At 45.6% G+C, this 19,325-nt stretch overlaps 1 protein-coding gene across 1 annotated transcript in view; it reads left to right on the top strand.

Annotated features, from left to right (window-relative positions):
• LOC133109309 (serine/threonine-protein kinase 3) overlaps window positions 1-19,325 on the top strand; it is a 78,726-nt gene that overhangs the window by 40,887 nt on the left and 18,514 nt on the right. Inside the window, exons 9-10 of the mRNA XM_061218586.1 lie at window positions 5,461-5,653; window positions 12,036-12,211. Coding sequence (XP_061074570.1) covers window positions 5,461-5,653; window positions 12,036-12,211 — 369 coding nt within the window. The remainder of the gene's footprint in view (window positions 1-5,460; window positions 5,654-12,035; window positions 12,212-19,325) is intronic.

The raw sequence follows: 19,325 nt of genomic DNA, 5'->3' as shown, positions 1-19,325 counted from the left end.
AGTTGTGTCAATCAAATTTGCTTTGTAGCATGGCCTCTTAACTTCTTGAGAGTGATTATAAGTGACTACGGCAGGTGACTTCTCTTTTGATACACTCATTAGACTCACCACAAACGCAACAATCGGAAAGTCTGTGGAGCTCAGCAGAGATCTGAAAAAGTCAGGAAAGTCACTTGAAGCCATTTCAAAGCAGCTACAGGTCCCAAGGTCAACTGTGCAAACAATTGTTTGTAAGTATAAAGTACATGGCATAGTTGTCACTGCCATGATCAAGAAGAAAATGCAAGATATCTCCTGCTGCTGATAGAAAATTGGTCAGGATGGTCAAGAGTTGACCCAAGAACCACCAAAAAGCAGGTCTGCTGAATTAGAAGCTGATGGAACACAGGGGTCAGTGTCCACAGTCAAGCGTGTTTCACATCGCCATGGGCTGAGGGGCTGCCATGCAAGAAGAAAGCCCTTACTGCAGCTTACAGCTTGACTGAAGTTTGCTGATGATCACATGGACAAAGAAAAGGCCTTCTGGAGGAAAGTTCTGTGGTCAGATGAAACGAAAATGTAGCTATTTAGCCACAATGACCAGAAATATGTTTGGAGGAGACAAGGTGAGGCCTTTAACCCCAGGAATACCATACCTACCGTCATGCATGGTGGTGGGAGTATTATGCTGCAGTAAGTGCTCCAATCATTCCATCACAGAAAAATAAAAATAATTATTAGACACTCCAGACTGCCATGACATACCTGTTCTTTACAAGTGTATGTAAACTTTTGACCGCAACTGTAATTGCAACAACTGACAAGAACGGGAATCCAAAAAATCCCCAGACACAATCCCCGACACCTATGACAAACCCCTACATGTAGCCCTAATTGCGATCATTATGATGTATTACGTATTTGTGTCATACGATGTACATTTCATAAAAATATCCCGTTTCAGACATTCTTCCATGCACCACTACGTTGCAGTCTGTATTGGGTGCTCGATTAAAGGTTTTCTGCAGTTAAACGTTTCAGTGAGGTTGGTCCACAGCCGGGCCTGTTTTATGGGGCTGTTTGAGAAGCCGTAAATTAGACCTGCAGGAGCGCCTCACACGGAACCTGCAGCTGGAAAGCGGACGACCTCCGATGCGATCGTAATCTGGCCGCAGCAGGCAGCCGGTCCCGGGCCTCCCGGCAGAGCCTTCTGAGAGGGCGAGAGGTGTGAAAGCAGCAGGTGCGTGAGGAGAGAGGTTGCCAGAGCCGCTCGCTGATGACAGAGAGAGGTTGCCAGAACCTCGCTGATGACACGGAGTGGGTTCAGCTCCAGGGCGTGTGCAGAGGTAGCGTTTATAATCACGCGTTTCACATGTTTCCACTTTCTTTGATTTTGGAATTAAATTGTACATCGTAATTATACATAATCTAGAGTGGAAACGCCGGGCCCCTGTGACTCAATCTCTCGGAGGGTCTCTGGAGTACGGTGCGTGTCCTGTGCGTGTGGCGTTTGATCCCCTCTCCGTTTTCCGCTCATCGTGACTAAAACCCAGAACGGTACGGCTGGTTTTGGATCATTCGGTCCCCTAGCACCCAGCGATGTCATCGTGTTGTGGAGAAATTGACGTAGGCAAGTCATTTTGCGCATATTTGCCTCGGCCGTTTTCTCTGAAAAATCAGGCGATGGCGAGAGCGGTCTTTCTACACAGCTGGGGTGAAGGCCAGAGCTCTACGAGTTATTGCCTCTGGCAAACGCACAGTCAGGTAGAATCCCAGAGTTCTTTTTTTTTGACGCTCATGACTTAAACAGACCCGGCGAACGAGACAGAGGGCAAGCAGGTGACGCCCAATTAGCTGCATCTGGGCCCCGCACGGCGAGAGGTGGGAGGGGGCCTCGGGAGGCCCCCGTAGCCGAGCAGGAGGAGAGGAGGCCAAGGTCGGAGCCTCCATCCTGGGGAGGACGTTCCAGGCTGCACGGGCGAGACGTGCGGTTTCACAGTCCAGGGGAAGCCGGCTGCGGAACGGGGATTGGCCCGCAGCGAGCCGGCTTTGAAGCTCTTACCTTCCCCCCCCCCCCCCCCTTTCCCCCTTCCCCTCCCCCTCCAGCAGAAACAAACACAACCCCGGCCCGTGCAAACCGGCACATGGCCTCCTGCAATCAGTGCGTGCCTGTGGAGGCGGCCAATCAGCGCCTGCCCCCCAGATGTGGGTCCGCTATCTGAGGTCCGCTTGTTTCCAGGAGCCCCCTCGCTCTTTTGCAAACCGAGCCTCTTTCTGGAAATGACCAATTAGGGGTAATGTGGCCCTGGTTTCCTCCCCGTGCCAGGCCGAATTTGCGCCCCGGCGCTATAATGCGATTGGATCTGTGACATGCGTGGAAGTGGTTTTGGAGTGGCGTTCTTTCTGCCCCCCTCCCCGGCCCCCCCGAAAATAGTAACAGAAAAGAAAACGATGTGTAGGTAATCACCGCGGTGCCGCTAAGCGCTAATTGAATCGAGACCGCTGGAAAATGACGGTCGGTTTTCCTACGTGTTAGCCTGCTGTTATAGATCGTTGCTCCTGGAATACTGCGGAATGGGCTGGGATAAGGTGCTGTAGCCATGGCTACAAGGGTGGGAAATGACAGAAGCTTCTGGGATGAGGCACGGTCAGTTTGTCCCCACAGTTTGTCTGTTTGTCCACCGCCCACTTCTGGACGTGTGGCTCTCTCTGGGCTCACGCCCGGTGAACCTCGAGCAGCCGTGAGCTGGGCCCTGCGTCGAGTTTCAAGTTTGTTACGGCACAAACCTCACAGCACGCCGCTGTTGCCTCGCGCCTCCCCACACCGCTGCTATCTTCCTGCGCGGTTACGCGAGCGAGACCCGCAGCAGCCATCCGCTCTCAGGGGGGGCGGGGGGAAATGAGCCGAGGCTGGAGCCTTTCACCCCTATCGCTGGCCCTTAGAGAAATCCCCCTTTTTGAGGGCTTTGGGATTTTACTGCACCCCCATGAGTAAGAACACGTTAGACATTTGACAAATAGCCGGGTTTCCCATAACCCGAGCACGTTTAATACGGTGGCACAAACCTCACGTTCCATGACGTCAGGTCGGAGGAGCGCTTGTCTGGAGACTTTTGTTTGTGGACAATATTAACCTCACCAACCGCTGCCGCAAATTATCTGTGTTCATTAGCCTGATTGGAACGCTCGACATGCCATTCGTTTTCAAACAAGAAATCGGCGCAAGAAAACGCACGGGGCGTTTCGTTTTTCACCCGGGCTCTCCCTGCTTTAATTGACTTTCCGTTTGAAGCCTGATCCGGATCCCCTAATGTCTTTAAAACATTTTTCCTAAACAGACAAAGCTGCTCAAACCACCGCGAACAGCCGTGCTACACATATTGGACAGACTAATCTGCAGGGTCCTCTGCCCAGACCGTTTGATTAGGCCGCAGGCTCTGCTGTGCGTTGAGGGGGGCAGAAATTAGCGCTACATTCGCAAACTGACTACAGGAGCGCTCGATGCGCAGTCCACGGGGCCTCTCCATATGGGCCCTCCAGGGGCCCCGTCCAGTGGCACGGCACATTAAAGCGCCATCGCCAGGGAGCGGGAGCGTCATCAATCACAGAGCCACCGCACAGTTGAGTCAAGTGTTGAACCGGGACGAGAGCTCCGCATTCCAAATTAGGGGGAAAGGGGGGTGTGGGGGGAGGGGGAGGACTGCGCACGTTATTACCCAGGAAGCTAACCTCCCGGGCAGCGCGCCGCGTTTGAGAAATGAGCCCCGAATTCCTCGGCGCGTGGAAAGAGGCGTAAGGCGAGAAGCCTCGGCAGAGCGGGATTAAATAGACTTTAATGGGCAGAGCCCTGTGGGGGCCGGCGGGGCCAGGGCTCAGGGCTGCCTTCGTCAGGACGGGCCCAAAAGCCCTTAAATAAAACCTCCCCGGTTGCTGAACGACGCTTCGCCGAGTGTCGGGTTCGGCTGTGGCTAATTGCGGTTGGAAAACAAAACACGCAGCACGCAGTTCACATGCTAGTTCCACTCCGCTAACATGCAAACTGCGTGCTAGCTGAGGGGAAGTTTAGTATCTTGTACTCTCTTTGGCCCTGAGGTCCTCCGAGCGACGCTAGAGGTGCAGGAGAATGTGCCTTCTGTGTTGTATTGTCGTCTACTTCATGGCAGATATCCATTTTTTGGATCCCTTGGCTCTGCAAATATGATTACATTTTTCATTATTTGACAATGACCAATCAAAGTATCCTTCCAAGCTTATCAGTGAAACAATGCATTTTGTTACTGCCACATTGATATTGCTTATTATTTATATTGCTGGTTTGCAAGAGTATTACTGATTATAAGATAGGACGGTTAAGGTACATGACTGGGACACGCAAGGTTGGTGGTTCGATCCCCGGTGTAGCCACAATAAGATCTGCACAGCCGTTGGCCCTGAACCCTGCATTGCTCCAAGGGAGGATTGTCTCCTGCTTAGTCTAATCAACTGTACGTCGCTCTGGATAAGAGCGTCTGCCTAATGCCATTAATGTAATGATTCCTGCAAATGCCCTGTAGATTATTAATTCACTTTTAGAAACATGGCGGCATGATATGTATGTATAATGATATTATATTTTAAAAAAATGTTTTTTTACTTATTCATATCCTTATGAATTTCATTAATGCCGTGTTTCAGTTTTTTTCCGACACATGGCCAGTAAATTTCACACACATGCTCAGTGGGTACTGTACTGTCTTTTTTGCGCACGTTTGACCGCTAAAATCTTGAAGATTCTTGAGGAACATTTCATCCTGAGGTTGCTCAGTTTCTCTGCTCTCACAGATGACAGTTGACTACACAGTTGACTGGGATTCCTGCACTGGGTCGGGTGTGAGAGGGAGTGTGTGTTTCTGATTGCACTGTGTGTGAGCGATCAAGAGTGGAAGAACAAGAAACGCATTGATTACATGCTATTATATGCATGTGTCTGCTGTCCATATGTTGGTAGTTGTGGGCTGTGTGTGCACGCGTGTGTACGTATACATGTATTTGTGTCTATTAGTGGATGTATGTGTGTGTGTCCGCGCGCGTGTGTGTGCGTGTGTGTGTGTGTGTGCGTGTGTGTGTGTGTGTGTGTGTGTGTCTACATATGTGTATCCGTCAGTGGGTGTGTGTCCATCTGCTATGTGTGTGTATATATATGTGTGTATACAGTATATTAGTGGGTATGTGTGTGTGCGCTCACAATTGTGTATCTGTTAGTGAGTTTGTGTACATGTGTGCATATGTACGCATGTGTATCTGTTATTGGGTGTTTGTGTGTGTCAATCTGTTCATGGGTGTGTGTGCGTGTGTGTGTGTACACGTGTGAAATTAGTGGGTTTCTGTGTGTGCTCACGCGTGTGTATCTGTTAGTGAGCATGTGTGAACATATGCATGCTAGTATGTGTATGTGTGTGTATGTGTTTATGTGCTGCCTCTCTGACCCTGCGCCCCCCACAGGAAGAGGAAGTGGAGGTGGACTCCCACACCATGGTGAAGAGCAGCTCGGAGAGTGCGGGCACCATGCGGGCGTCGGGCACCATGAGCGACGGGGCGCAGACCATGATCGAGCACGGCAGCACCATGCTGGAGTCCCACCTGGGCACCATGGTCATCAACAGCGACGAAGAGGAGGAGGATGGCACCATGAAGAGTGAGTACTGTACCACAGCACCACTGAACCTGCTCATTCAGCACTGTGAGTGAGTACCACAGCACCACTGAACCTGCTCATTCAGCACTGTGAGTGAGTACCACAGCACCACTGAACCTGCTCATTCAGCACTGTGAGTGAGTACTGTACCACAGCACCACTGAACCTGCTCATTCAGCACTGCTGAACTGTGGTTGTTAGCATCTACAGATTGTGTGGTCACATAATTATTTGTTACCCTATCATTCATCAAATAATGATTTGTAATGGGGAAGTTACCGTGCAGTCCGTAAATATTTGGACAGTGGTACAATTTCTGTTCTTTTGGTTCTGTACTCCAGCATACTCGATGTGAAAACAATGAATATGTGGTTAGATTGCAGACCATCACCTTGAATTTGAGTGTATTTACATCCATATTGGGTGACCCATATAGGAGTCACATCCCTTTTCATATATAGCCCCCCCATTTTAGGGGACCGAAAGTATTGGACAGTTGGCTTCTCAGCTGTTTCTGATTAGGTAGGTGTATTCAATTTCTTCCTTACTGCAGATATACAAAGACAAACAAAGAACAATTGAGCATTTTGTGAACTCTTCTGTGGAGAGTAGTCACTGACACGTCCACGCCTGCCTCCTGAAGACTGTTTCTAATCTGTCAGACGAGTGTTTGGGGGTTTTTCTTCATTATGGTGAGAATTCTTCAGCCATCAACTGTAGAGGTCTTCTTTGGCCTACCAGCCCCTGAGCTCCCAGTGCTCTCTTTCTTCTTAATAATGTTCCAAAGAGTTTATTTTGGTAAGCGTATTGTTTGGCCTACAGTATGTCTCTGTTTTTCTTCATTCTCAGCCTCATAATATTTTATTTGACTGTCATTGGCAGAGCTCTGGTCCTCATGCTGACAAATGCTAATGACTCCAAAGGCAATCAAAAGCCATATATGGTAATGGTAGTACTTAAATTATATGGTGTAGCACCAGGATCTAGACGGCATCACAGTACAGGGACTGATGGTACCATGCAAGAAAGGGGCTTATGGCAGAGCATTAAAATGTAATACAAATTGTAAAATGTAATTTTATTGTAATTTATATGTTTGTGAAGTTATAATGTCGGTGAAATTTTATGACTGATGGTTAGTGGTCTTTGTAGATGATGCAGATGCCACAGACCTTCAATAAAAGGGAGTAACCACGCATAACTGAACTGGGAATTTGTACCATCCGAAGTAAGAAGCTGTTCTAGGGTGCTGAAGGCGGAGCAAAGGCCTTAAAAGCAGCAACAGTTTGAGAGAACCGGGACAGTCTGTATCCAGCGCGCACTCACTCCCTTTACCCTGTAATGAATTTGTCCGCCACTAGGTGGGAGTGTTGCACTAGTGTTTCCCCTCTGGATCCACAGTTATCTTGGCTGGCTTCAGTTGATCTGTAACTGAATTGACTTTAATTGGTCTAACTATAGTATTCAGGTGTGGCAGCCTGTAAATGTCAGATGCAGAAGCCTGTTACTTAAAACATTTAGACAGCGGACAGATGGAATCATAGCACCTTTGTTCTTTGTTTCTATAAAGTGGTACAGTTTGCCATGCAGCCTGTGGGTGTATTTTTTTTGCTTGTGCTTAGAGCTCTATTAATATGGTACTTCAAAGTGTTTGGCAATTAGCATGTACCCACAAGGATTACATAACAACAACAAAAAATCCCTTATCTTGAAGAAAATAAGTTTTATTTTTAATTTCCAGAAAATGCCACCCACATATTTTCCCCCACAAAACATACAGTTTTTCAAAGAAGCTGATATTTGAATGATGATATTGTTTTTGTAAGGCTGACGAATGGCTGAGTTTGCTGTATTACTTGTTTGTAGGTGTAGAGTATTGGAATAGATAACACTCTGGAGGAAGGTGGGAGTCAGCGTGCTAACCTCAGGGACCAGGGCAGGGCATGGTACTGACCTGTTAGTTTTGGCTTCTCTGGCCAGTTCTGCATCCCCTTACCCCCCGCCCTTTACCCACACAAAGTGAGGAACAGTTTTACACTCATTCTCCTCCTTGCTTTGGGTCTTAAGGCACATGGACCGTTTCTGTAAGAAAATTAAACCCTGGGAAGTTTTTAATTGGATTTAGTATGCATTTTTAAGTTTTACATTTTATTTAATTTTTCCTTGACATTCAAGGTCTGTGAGCGAGTTTGGCGTTATGCATTTTTTATATTAAATTGGGTTTATCTTCAAGGGCTTATTGATTTCTAAGGAAAGGAACATTTTCACGCTCGTTAATTTAATTTAAAGTTCTGAACAAGCCAGATAAGAAAAGTTTTGGAGAGGACCAGATTGGATATGAAAAATTATAAAAGTATTCAGCAGTTTTGTACAGTCAGTGTGGTATCAGTGTGGAAGAGTCTGCTGTGAGTCAGTGAGGTATCAGTGTGGAAGAGTCTGTACTGTAAGTCGGTGTGGAAGAGTCTCTGCTGTGAGTCAGTGTGGCATCAGTGTGGAAGAGTCTGTGCTGAGAGTCAGTACTACAAAGTGTGCCAGAAATGGGAAGTTTTTCCCAGACAGAAGGAGCCCTGAAATATCACCACTGGCTCTTCTGCAGTAGGGCTTCCTCTATTAAAGAATAATCAGAAGTCCTTTAACTTCCACTATAATTCTATGTGTTGGCTGTGGACCAAGGAGGCTCCAGTCTCCATGCCTGCAGTGCCAGGTTGTGTTTCCTGGCAGCACCCTCTCCATGGCTGTGCCAAGCCCCCAACACTCCCAATCCAACACCAGGCGGGCATCGGAGAAGCCATTATCTGCTCGGATCGTCTGGCATTTTCATTTTAAATGCACGAAAGCGGAGAGGGGGGATGATAATTCATTCTGCAAAAGCAGCAATAAAAGAGGCTTTAAATCGGAGCCCAAGGCCAACCGTCTTTTTTTTTTTTTTCCAGAACGCCGCACTGCTTTCTTGCTGCCGTTTGAGTGAGGTCATGTTGAGTTGCCAGTTGTGTCGGGGGGAGAGGGGTTCACACGAAGCTTGCGGTGTCGGGGTGAAATGACCGGGAGGGTGTGTGCGCGAGGCTGGGAGGTGTGAGAGGTCCAGATGAGAAGCGAGGAAGTTGATTGGTTACGAAGAAGCACTCCGGTTTGGGACGGAGGACGTTTACATGAGTAGCCAGTGGAAGAAGGACCATATGAGGAGGGTTTGTGGTGGGGGCGGGACATTGTCTGTTCTGGAACCTGGGGAAAACGTGATGGGCGCCATTTTAAATCAACGGGTGGAGGGTTGAGGTAGTGGGTGCCTTGCAGTGCGGTGTTTCCTGTAACAAGACTTTGGAAGCCACTGATGCTCCAGCACCAATTATACTTGAGCCCAGGGGATGAGGTCACACAGGTAGTGGGGGCTTGCGACCCATTCACACGATGTGGACAGTGTGCTATGAGGAGCCATGAAGGTGTGAAGACAAAAATGAAGTAGAGCTGAAAGTTCTTTAGTACTCATGCAGATATGAATCTCCTTTTGGGACAGCTACAGTGAAGCCTGGCCAGACCCTTACGGTCGTACGTTGCGAAATTCTGCTGGAGTGACAAATCTTCACCTAGGTCAGCAGATGGCAAGCTCCATGAAAAGGTGTTCCCTAGGACTGAACGCTATTGTCCTGGGTCACGCTCCTTCATGAATATTCATAAGACGAGTGACTAATCGAATTGGAGTGTTTTTGCTGAAGCAGTAGGAAGGGCGAACATTTAAGGTTACGGACACAAGGGTGAGTGCCCAGTCGGCCTATAGAATCTGTTTGGTTCATCTGACCGAAGGGAGAATGAATGCCGAATAATTTGAGCGTCCAATCAGACGTGGCACCCCTTGTTCAGTCACCGACTAGCAGACTGACTTGCCGACCACCACGCGGTCAAATCGGGAGTTTGGCTACAGACTGGGGATGGGAATGTTCTGTGCTGTCCTTGGCCACCCTGTTCCAGCAAGGCGAGTGGGCACAGTTGTGTGGGTGTGGAGTGTGGGCAGCAGCACAGAGCTATCTCAGGCCCTGAACATGGGAAAACAGGAGATATGCCTGAATACCTCCTATAGACCTACAGTATTTGACAATGCAAAATGGCAGGACAGAGAAAAAAAAAAAAGTGGGCAACACTTTACTTGAACCCCTCGCTGACATAAGACTGACATACCCATGACATAACAACTGTCACAAGGCATAATCGCTGATGTCAGTTGATGTCAAATTATATACAACTGTCATACTTTTATTGGTAAATGTTATGGCGGTTGTTACTGTGACCTCATCTATTATGCAGTCTAGTTACAGCTGTTATGTCATGTGTATGACAGTGTTATGCCAGCCTTCTGGCGAGGGGTTCAAGTAAAGTGTTACCAAAAAGTGCAACTGGACATTCTCTTCGATATGTCATCTCGATGAATTCTGAACACAAGACTAATCTTACAGATATACAGCTTTTTGTTTACCAGTATTGTTTACACTAAATACTATGCTGCTAGCCTGTAATGAAAGTCCCATTAGCTGTTCATTTGATTGAATAAAGTCCAAGTGACATTGAATTGACTAAAATCATTGTGGAATAAAATATGTCCGGGATCACATTTAGTCTGAAGGAATGATACAGAATCATTCAATCAGTATTGAAGTATTCGCAACTTCATCATTTCATTAGTTCAATTACCACAGTTTCAGAATATCTTACCGCTTGGCAGAACATTCAATTACATTACATTCATTTAGCTGATGCTTATAATCGTGGTAGGTTATATTGTAAAAACAATTAGTGCATTCACCTGGCACATCCGAGCAACGCTGCCAGATCTGGCTTTCACAAAGCAGCAAGTAATAATTAATAATTAATGATGAAGCAAGTGAACCATACTGAGAATAGAAATAAAAATCATGAAAGCATACCTATATGCAATCCTGATCACATCCACAACAAGGCCCCCGGACATAGAAGAGCATGACACCATAAAATAATAATCCTAATAATGAGTTATTTAGCTGATGCTTTTATCCAAAGCGACTTACAGTTGATCACACTAAGCAGGGGACAATCCAAGTGCCTTGCTCAAGGGCTCAAAATCTGTGCAGATTTTATCGTGACTACACCAAGGATTGAACCACCAAACTTCCGGGTTCCAGTCATGTACTTTAGCCACTAGGCTACAGGCTGCCTTAAAATAACCCCAAGTTAAACAAAAGATTGGAGTGCTCAGGGCTGGGGTTTGAAGGAGTTGAGATGCAGTCTGAAGAGGTGGGGTTTCGGTCTGCATCAGAAGATGACCGATGATTCTGCCGTCCTGATCCATGTGGGAAGTTAATTCCACCACAGGGGGTCAGTACAGACAGGCACTGTGACTGAGAGAAGTGACCAAGCAGGGAGGGGGATAGCCAGCCACCCCAAAGTTGCTAAATGAACAGGGCTGTGTCTGAGTGGCATCCCTGGTGTGTTCAGGATGGAGAATAGCAGTGTGTGGTCTACTGTGTCAGAAGCTGCAGGCAGCTCCGACAGGATTACACATATGTGATAATGAAAAGCGTATATTTGGCTCGTTGGGCAGTCTGTAGTTGGCCCGCTTTCCTCATTTACAGCATTGTTCTTGCGTGAAGATGGTTCTGCTAATCATTTCCAAATGTTTTTTATTGTGGAAAATCCAGAATAGCATCTTCAGACTCTCTAAAGTACACTGACAGTGCAGTCCTCCCCACAACATAGAACTGAGGGGAAAATAGCAGTCCGGTTTCCAAACTGCCAAACCACTTGTCTTGCTTCTATTCATGCAGAAAAAATTCTGTTTTTCTACCAACTTTCATCTTTGACTTTTATGCTGCATCAGAGTAACTCGTTCCAGCATCAAAAGTATTTTTGGGGGCGTTCATCTGGCTGGCCCATCCTGTTGAGGTGCATTACTAGTGTGTGGCAGGCATCAAAACCAGACCTTGCCCGCAATCACTTTGGTTGTAGACTCATTTGTCCAGTTATTTTGTGTCTTCTTTTGCTTTGTTGTTTCAACATGGTGCTTTTCATACCTGAAATAAAATGGGAAATCATTACTAATGTGCATCTCAGAAGACCCCACTTTATCTAAGACAATGATAACAATTGATAACAAATAAACACATTTTGTTATAAAGAATAAGTTCAGTGTGGAGCTAGTCACTGGCTTGCAGGAGAGGAGAGCACAGTGCAGTGCCCCCTGCATGGTCGAGGGTGGTACTGCACTGGCCCTAGAGCCACCACTTACAAACTGTTACAAATTCTTGAAAAATTTCAGTTGTCGCAAGATGGTAAAGACCGTATGTCCTCATTTGCTACAGCAATATTGAATATTGGCGGATATTGATACTTATTTCTGCTCTGTCGTTGTGTCCTTCAGGAAACGCCAGCTCCCTGCAGCCTCCTCGCCCATCCTTCATGGACTACTTTGACAAGCAGGACTCCAAGAGCAAGGCCCACGACAACTGCAACCAGAACAAGCAGGAGCCTTACCTCATCGCCAAGAACGTCTTTCCTGACAACTGGAAGGTTCCGCAGGACGGGGACTTCGACTTTGTGAGTAAACCCTCACCGTGCTTTCGGCCGAGTCCCTCTGGCTTCTTGCTTGTGGAAAAGATTGGTTCAGATGGGGAAAATGCCTGTCACACGTGCAAACTGGGCCCTTTGGCAGTGGCGGTTGAGAGTCAAGCTTAGCGTGTGTTGCTAGCTGACTGACGGGTAGTTCACAGGCTTTTCACCAACGCTTCTTTAGTTACCAGCATAGTTGGGGTTAATTCCATTTCAGTTCAGCCAGTCTCAAAAATGAATTGGAATTCAATTCATGATTCTAAAAATACCCGTAATTTTCTATGAGTATTTTTCCAATAAATGAATCGATTTCAAATGAATTCTCTTAACTGACTGCTTTGAAATGTAATTGATCCCAGCTGCAGTTACCAGTATATTTCTGTAGTTCCTCCAAAACTGCATGCACAGCAGGATATTATAAATTGGGCCGAAAAACCGGGGGGGTGGACCCATTATTTTTGGAAGGCAATATTGGCTTGCATTTTTTAATTTCTGAATCGCATAATACGGTATTTGCTCAGTTACTCAGGATGGAATTGAGTTGGCCTAGATGGCTGAACCACAAAGCGCATATTGTTGTATCTTATCAGCCGAGTCTGGAGCTGGGGAGGGAGTGTGACCCACCTGCCTTCCTCTTCACTTCATTAATTACTGTTTGTTTGCTTTTCCTCCGTGGAGCGGAGGCTGCGTTTGATCCGGGCCCACCTGCAGCAGCCTCGAGAAGAGGGAGCCAACTCTTTTATTAAATGTCAGGAAAGAGCCAGTTTCTTAATCTTCTCTCACCAATACTGCTCAAATCCTACTGGTGACGATGGACCAGAAACCATTGTAGACGTGCTGGGTGTTGGAACACCCAGAGCCATGCTACTGGCCTTAAAGTGTGTACTTTGGATTTTTTTTTTAATTGTAGAGAGTGGCTATTTCAATACTTCAATTTCAATTGAAGAAACGTTTATATAACATATGACAATATATTAAAATTATGTGTACTGTATTTGGAGGAGAGGACCAAAACGTGCTTTATTAGATCATAGGTCTCTCTGTCTGTTGGCAGAAAATGTCCTCTCAGTGTTTCTCACCTCCTGTCCTTGGGACCAACTTGCCAGAAGGTGTTTTTGTTACCAGGAACTCACACACCTGATTTAACTAATCAAGGGCACTTTTGGTGGTTTGATTCTTTCAGTTATTAAATCAGGTGTGTGAGTTCCTGGTTACAACAAAAACCTTCTGGCAAGTTGATTCCTGCTTCCTGTCTTGTATGGGGTTTTTAGGCCTATGTGTGTGTTCTGGATTCGTCGTAAGTTTTAAACCTTCGTATTCTGCTCACGTAATTAAATATTAATTATGATGAATTAAGAAAGACTTTGAACACATTAGCCTGCGTGCTCAAACGAGCATGTCAGCTTGGCTGGCATTAGCGGTAATTTGCGTCGTCACCTGGCTCGTTCCCGCTGGCTAGGTCCCCGTCTCCCCGCTAAAGCCTCACGTCGAGCTGACTCCGTCTCCACACAAAACGGCGGTGACGGTTCAGACCACCGCGGCCAGCGGGGCTTCTCCAGGTCCCGTGGTAATTACCGCGGTGAAAAGCATCAGCAGAGCCACGGCGGGTGAATGGAGGTCTCGAGCGCTGTGATTGCTGCGTTGCTCTTTGCTGAAACGGACTGAAACGGTTTCTGATTCATCTGATGGCAGCTCGATTTTACAGAGAGCGGCTGTCCAACCCCGTTCCTCAAGAAGTCAGCACAGGAAGGTTTCATTTCCTTTTCTTCTGCCTGCCTAACCACTTGATTAAGCTAGTTAATCCCTTCATTTAGCCAATCAGTTTGTCTCGGTCCTAGGTTAGCCGGTGGCTGGAAATTCTGCTAGGTTGTGTCAGTTGGATGGACAGAAGCCACTGCTGTCGTGAAGAAGAAAGTACTGCTTTTGCCAGTGGTGATTACAGACCATTATTGATAAACCCGTATTCATATCATAATAGAGTACAATTATAGAGAGTAGAATGACAAGAGCTTCATGTATAATTTTGTTCTGAATGCTTTTAGTTTTTTACAGATGCAGGGGCTTAAGCTGCTTTCACATGATTAGCATCAGAACGCTCGACACAGCCAATTCCTACTTAGGGAATGTTGAAGCAACGCAAAGCCTGGCGTAGCGCACAGTTCAAAATCGAGCCAAATTGAGCGTCTCAGGGTTCAAACTGTTCAAACTTTGACCTTGTTTGAAGCTGACCTTTCCTAGCATGTCTAGTCACATAGCTAGCAGCTTTGTATGAAGCAGGCATATGCTACCTAGCAACACAGACCGAGCTGTTTCACGTAGGCTACATGGCTAACTAAGTTAGCCCGGTTTGTTTCTTGATGTTTTGCAATGTTTTCATAAAGCAATACACAATTTATCCATATATAACTGCAGACAACCTAGTACTAGCACATATTGTTGTGGCTTGTTACAGTTTAACTAACTAATGCCTTTAATGATGAACAAGTTTCAACAATTGCCGGCACTTGATTCTTCTCATGTGTAACCAACACCTTGCTTGGCGTTGGAGAGTTTGACGCTGATTATGTGAAAGCAGCTTGCCTGTCCCATATTTGCCCATACCACTGGCCTCTTGCTGGCGAGTGACTCCAGGACCTGAGGAAGCCCGGTGTTTGAACAGGTGGAAGAGAGAACTGCTCTCCTGTCTTGGTGGGCCAGATATAATCACCTCCTTTTGAATGATTTGTCAGTTGTTGGTGAGCCCATATTTTTTACATTCTCGCCCTACCAGTTTGGCGTGCTCTTTCTGGGATCCCTTCATTATCCCACTGTTGAGTGTGTCCCTCATCTCTCATATCTGCCTGTGCTCCTTTATGTCCTAATTATCAACCTTATCATTTCTGCTGAGAGAGAACGAGGGAGAGGGATATGCTGATGACCGCCTCCAACACTGCACTTGACATGAAATAAATCCTTTTTCTCAGAAAAATAGTTTAAAATATGAAATCGGCCCATTAAGCCTATTAAGTGCTTAGAAAGCTGTTCATGTGTGAAATTAGTGTATTTAAGACGTTGGGCCAAAACGGAGTTGTCCCACCATTTGCTCCATGAAGGTCAAAGGGTTACACATTCATGGTCATACTCAGCAGAGTCCAAACCCTTTAAGTTAAAACTTAGATTAAGAAAGTATTAGCCATGCATCAGTGATGTAGCCACAGCGAGAGGTGCCCTTTGTTCACAAGACTCATCTCTGTTTGGTTTTTGATGCCATAATGCAAAGTGCTTCAGCTGCCATAGCTACTAAAAGGTAACCCAGACGGCAGCTTGTGTGCTTTGCTCAGGGGAATTTAAACCAGTATGCGCCGGATGTAGTCTTTGGTCTGTGCTGCCTTTTGTAGTCCTGTGTTCAAGCAAGCTGTTGGGGTAAATATAGGGGAACCTATGTTCTTTTCTCTCGTAAAATCAATGCTATTGTGGCAACTAACATGGGCAGGGTTAGAGATGATGTGTTGCTGGCCTTTTCATTTAGTTATGAGCTAGGTATTTAAACTGAGTATTCAAGATATTTTTGGTTTTGCCCATTTATCGCCTATCATGCGTCTTCACGTTCATGCCCGATTCTGATTCGGACAGAAGAAAAGTAGAACATTTACTGCCAGGTTACGGTCTGAATAAGAAGTTTTTATGTTATTCAGTACTGCATTAAAGCTGACCCTCTGACGATTTAAGCCACAGTGATTTTTCCCCATGTCTCATCTTCTGCCCGGTGTGATGTATTGATTATTATAGTTTTATGGTAACCAGGGAGAGCTAATGCGAGACCAGACTAATAGAAGTGCTCACCTGGCGAAAGATTGTTTACCGAGCGACAGCTTTTTCGGCTGGGAACACTGCTATTGATCATTTATGGACTTGTGGTTTTTTTGTGTGTATGTGAGACATGAACTCTACTGCTAACTGGGAAGAAATCAATCAGAGGTGCCTCTGTTTCTGGCCTGTCTGCCCAAATATTATTGAGGTATGAAAGAGGGGAGCAGGGGGGGTGGGTGTCCGTGTGTGTGTCCGTGTGTGTATGTTGCACATTTTAAGACTGGATTAAGATTTAACCTGATCATAATTTTCTTGAGTGGCGGTGTGTAAAATGATGATGTGGTAAATTGGAGCTGGAGAGTAATAGCCCTGTTTAAAAGCTGGCCTTTGAATTGGACTGTGTGGTTTCGGTTGATGCTCAAGGTCTTGTAGGTTTTGTGAGTCTTTCAGAACATGAATGGGCTGGGCTCAGCTAATCAAAGGAGAAATGTGTTAAGTGTTGAAATGGTCTCAAACCAGGATGTCAGCAATTTAGAGCTCAGATTTCTACTCAGGGGAAAAACAGTGACACAGTGAAGTAAAAATTTAATGTTGAGCTGGCAATGATTGTTGAATATGCGTGATGCTAGTTTTTTTTGTTGTTGTTGCTTTTTTTATGGGGGGGGGGGGACTAGAAAAGGAAGATTTTTTCCAAACTAAATCTAAACTTTTTACATTTCTTGACACATTCTCAAGCCAAATTCCATGTCTGGCTGTTTACATTTAACCCGTGTATAAATCCTTTGCAATCAGCATTTCACGTCTATTCAGATTGAATTGACATCAGAATTGGGAGAGTGGTCATGCTGAAATTGCGAACAATGGAACTTTTACCTTGTGCTTTGTTTATCGAAAAAGACGGCCCTCTAATCCCATACAAGCACACCGAGGCCCGCCCTTCAATGCTTAATCAGACAATCAACTACTTATATTTTATAATTATATTTTCATGTCTCAGCTCAGCCGTGGCGTGCTCCATTCACCGTTGTAGGTCAGGGCTCAGGGTTTTATGACGTGCTATGCTACATGCTGCACGGTCCCAGAGGGGCATTGCATACAGTGAATGTTTGACTCCAGCATACCGAAGCACGTAACTGTGTGCAGTTTGTGACATGAGGGGTGACAAGCGTGAGCCCATCTTCATTTCGTGCCGCACGCAGAGCCAGCTGCGGAAAAAAAGCCCAGAGAAGCAGAATTGGAACTTGGTTACCTAGGGAACGGCGCATATCGTAATGACTTCCCTTCCCACGGGGTAGTGTGGCGGAATCTGTGGAGTGCATCTCGAACAGCACAACAATTTTTGATAGGATTTTTATATGCTTGTTTTCAAGGGCCCGGGGATTGAAATGTCATTTTCATACGGTGTGTTTGGCCCGCTCCACGTCTGACCTCTCTTGAAAGGTGTTTGTGTCTGTGTGTGTATGTGTGTGTGTATATGGGTGGGAGGCTTTCACCCGGAGTGCTTTACCCCTGCTTTAACTTTTCTAGATAATTCCACTGGTGGCAACGGTGTGGGTTCGGTTTAACCAAGTCTCTACATGCAGAAGAGCAGTGATGGCAGGCGTGAGATGAATCACAACTCGCCTCGACAGAACTGTCCACTGAATGCCTGTTCATCTGACATCACTCACTCCAGTCCGGACAACCCTGTCCATAATACTGAAACTAATCTAATGCCTGGGACATTAGATCAAAACACGGCTAGAGAGGCTGACCAGCCTTGCCTGTCAGATAAGGGCAGACTTGGGTTCTTAACCTGGCAGAAATTCTGTTGGATACATGGGATGAAAATAGTTGCTGTATTGACCCCAAACCTCACCAAACGGGGTTTCTAGTGCCTGTTTTCTTTTCTTTGTTGGGCGATCTAAATGACTCAGCTGGTCTCCAAGCTCTCCGTTTGTTCCACACACCCACAATGGAGCTCTGTATAAAGCAGTGCTCTATATTTTCAGATAAATTATTTAAAAATGGCCCAAATCAGATTATAAAACATTGCATCCCTACACATTTGCACCTTCTAAAGCTGTTTCCTGAGCATTATTTTGAAATTAAAATCGAATTGGAAAAACTGATTTAGAATTCAACCCATTTTACTGTCCCTTTTGTCCACGTTGTGTCTGGCCTGCTGATTAGAGTAGTGTGTAAAAGGAGCCTTTAACCCCTTAAGTCACACAAGTCTATAGTAGTTTTTAGTCCCTAAAACATGGTAACTTGGAGATGCATCAATGCAATTGTTACTTGGCTATTCTCTGGATGAATTATCATTGTTGTCTGTTTGGCCATTGTATTCACGGCTAGAATACTCTGTACTTAGGAAATGTTACTATCACCGATCTAGGTAGACTCTGGAATTAAATGACAAGGTTCTCTGACCAGTATTGGCAAAGCAGTGCCTTTGAATAGCCAATGAGCTGTGTGAACATTGGCTGCATAACCTCTCCCCTGTACATGGCCAACCAATGGCAAGCCATTATAGAGAGAACTGAGAAGAATTTTACCTAATGAAAAATTACATTTCTAGTGGTGTATAGGTTGTTGTTAAACATAAACGTGTTTTGCAATGCCTAAGTCCAAACAGAAGACTCTGCTTTTGGAGTCCTTGGGGAAATCACCCGAATATTTCTGTGGATGATGGCGATTTTGGTGGAGGTTTTGACACCACAGCAGAGGGCTTGTTCAGAGAAGGAGATTTCAGCACACACACCACGTCCACATGCATATAGTGTAGCATTTTACTCCTCTGAATACTGTTGTTTGGTTAATGGGTGTCCTTTTGGAGTCACCAAATGGTGTTTTTGGAAACCCACCAAACATAGCTTGGAAAAAACGAATTTTAGAATACAAATTTTTTGTGGTATTATTATCAAATTCGGACTAGGATTTGTTCAGCATTGTGCCTGTGGCTACAATGTGTGTCTATGCTGTCTAGGCACAGCCACAAGCATTTACAGTATGTCGACTGCAATAAGAACGTATGGCTTTCAGTAGAGGCCAGGATTATACCAGTCAAAGGGGGTTCAAGAACAGTAACCATTTCATTTTGGGTATGTCATTTATTTTCAGGTTTGTCTTGAAAAAAAATATGGCACTATGTAAGGAGACAAGACAGTAGCACAGATTCCTTACCGTTAAAATTCAACTTGAGTTTGTTCCATGAGAAAATAAAACACTGAGAAACTGATCATCTTATCCATGTTATAATGCTGAGCAAAATGCTCTCTCTTCTCTCCAGAAAGCTTCTGTCAGCTGCAATACAGGTGTTAAATGATACCTG

Source organism: Conger conger, chromosome 1 (genome assembly GCF_963514075.1).
Source record: "Conger conger chromosome 1, fConCon1.1, whole genome shotgun sequence".
In the NCBI taxonomy this organism is placed as follows: domain Eukaryota; kingdom Metazoa; phylum Chordata; class Actinopteri; order Anguilliformes; family Congridae; genus Conger; species Conger conger.
This window is presented reverse-complemented; position numbering and strand designations above follow the sequence as displayed.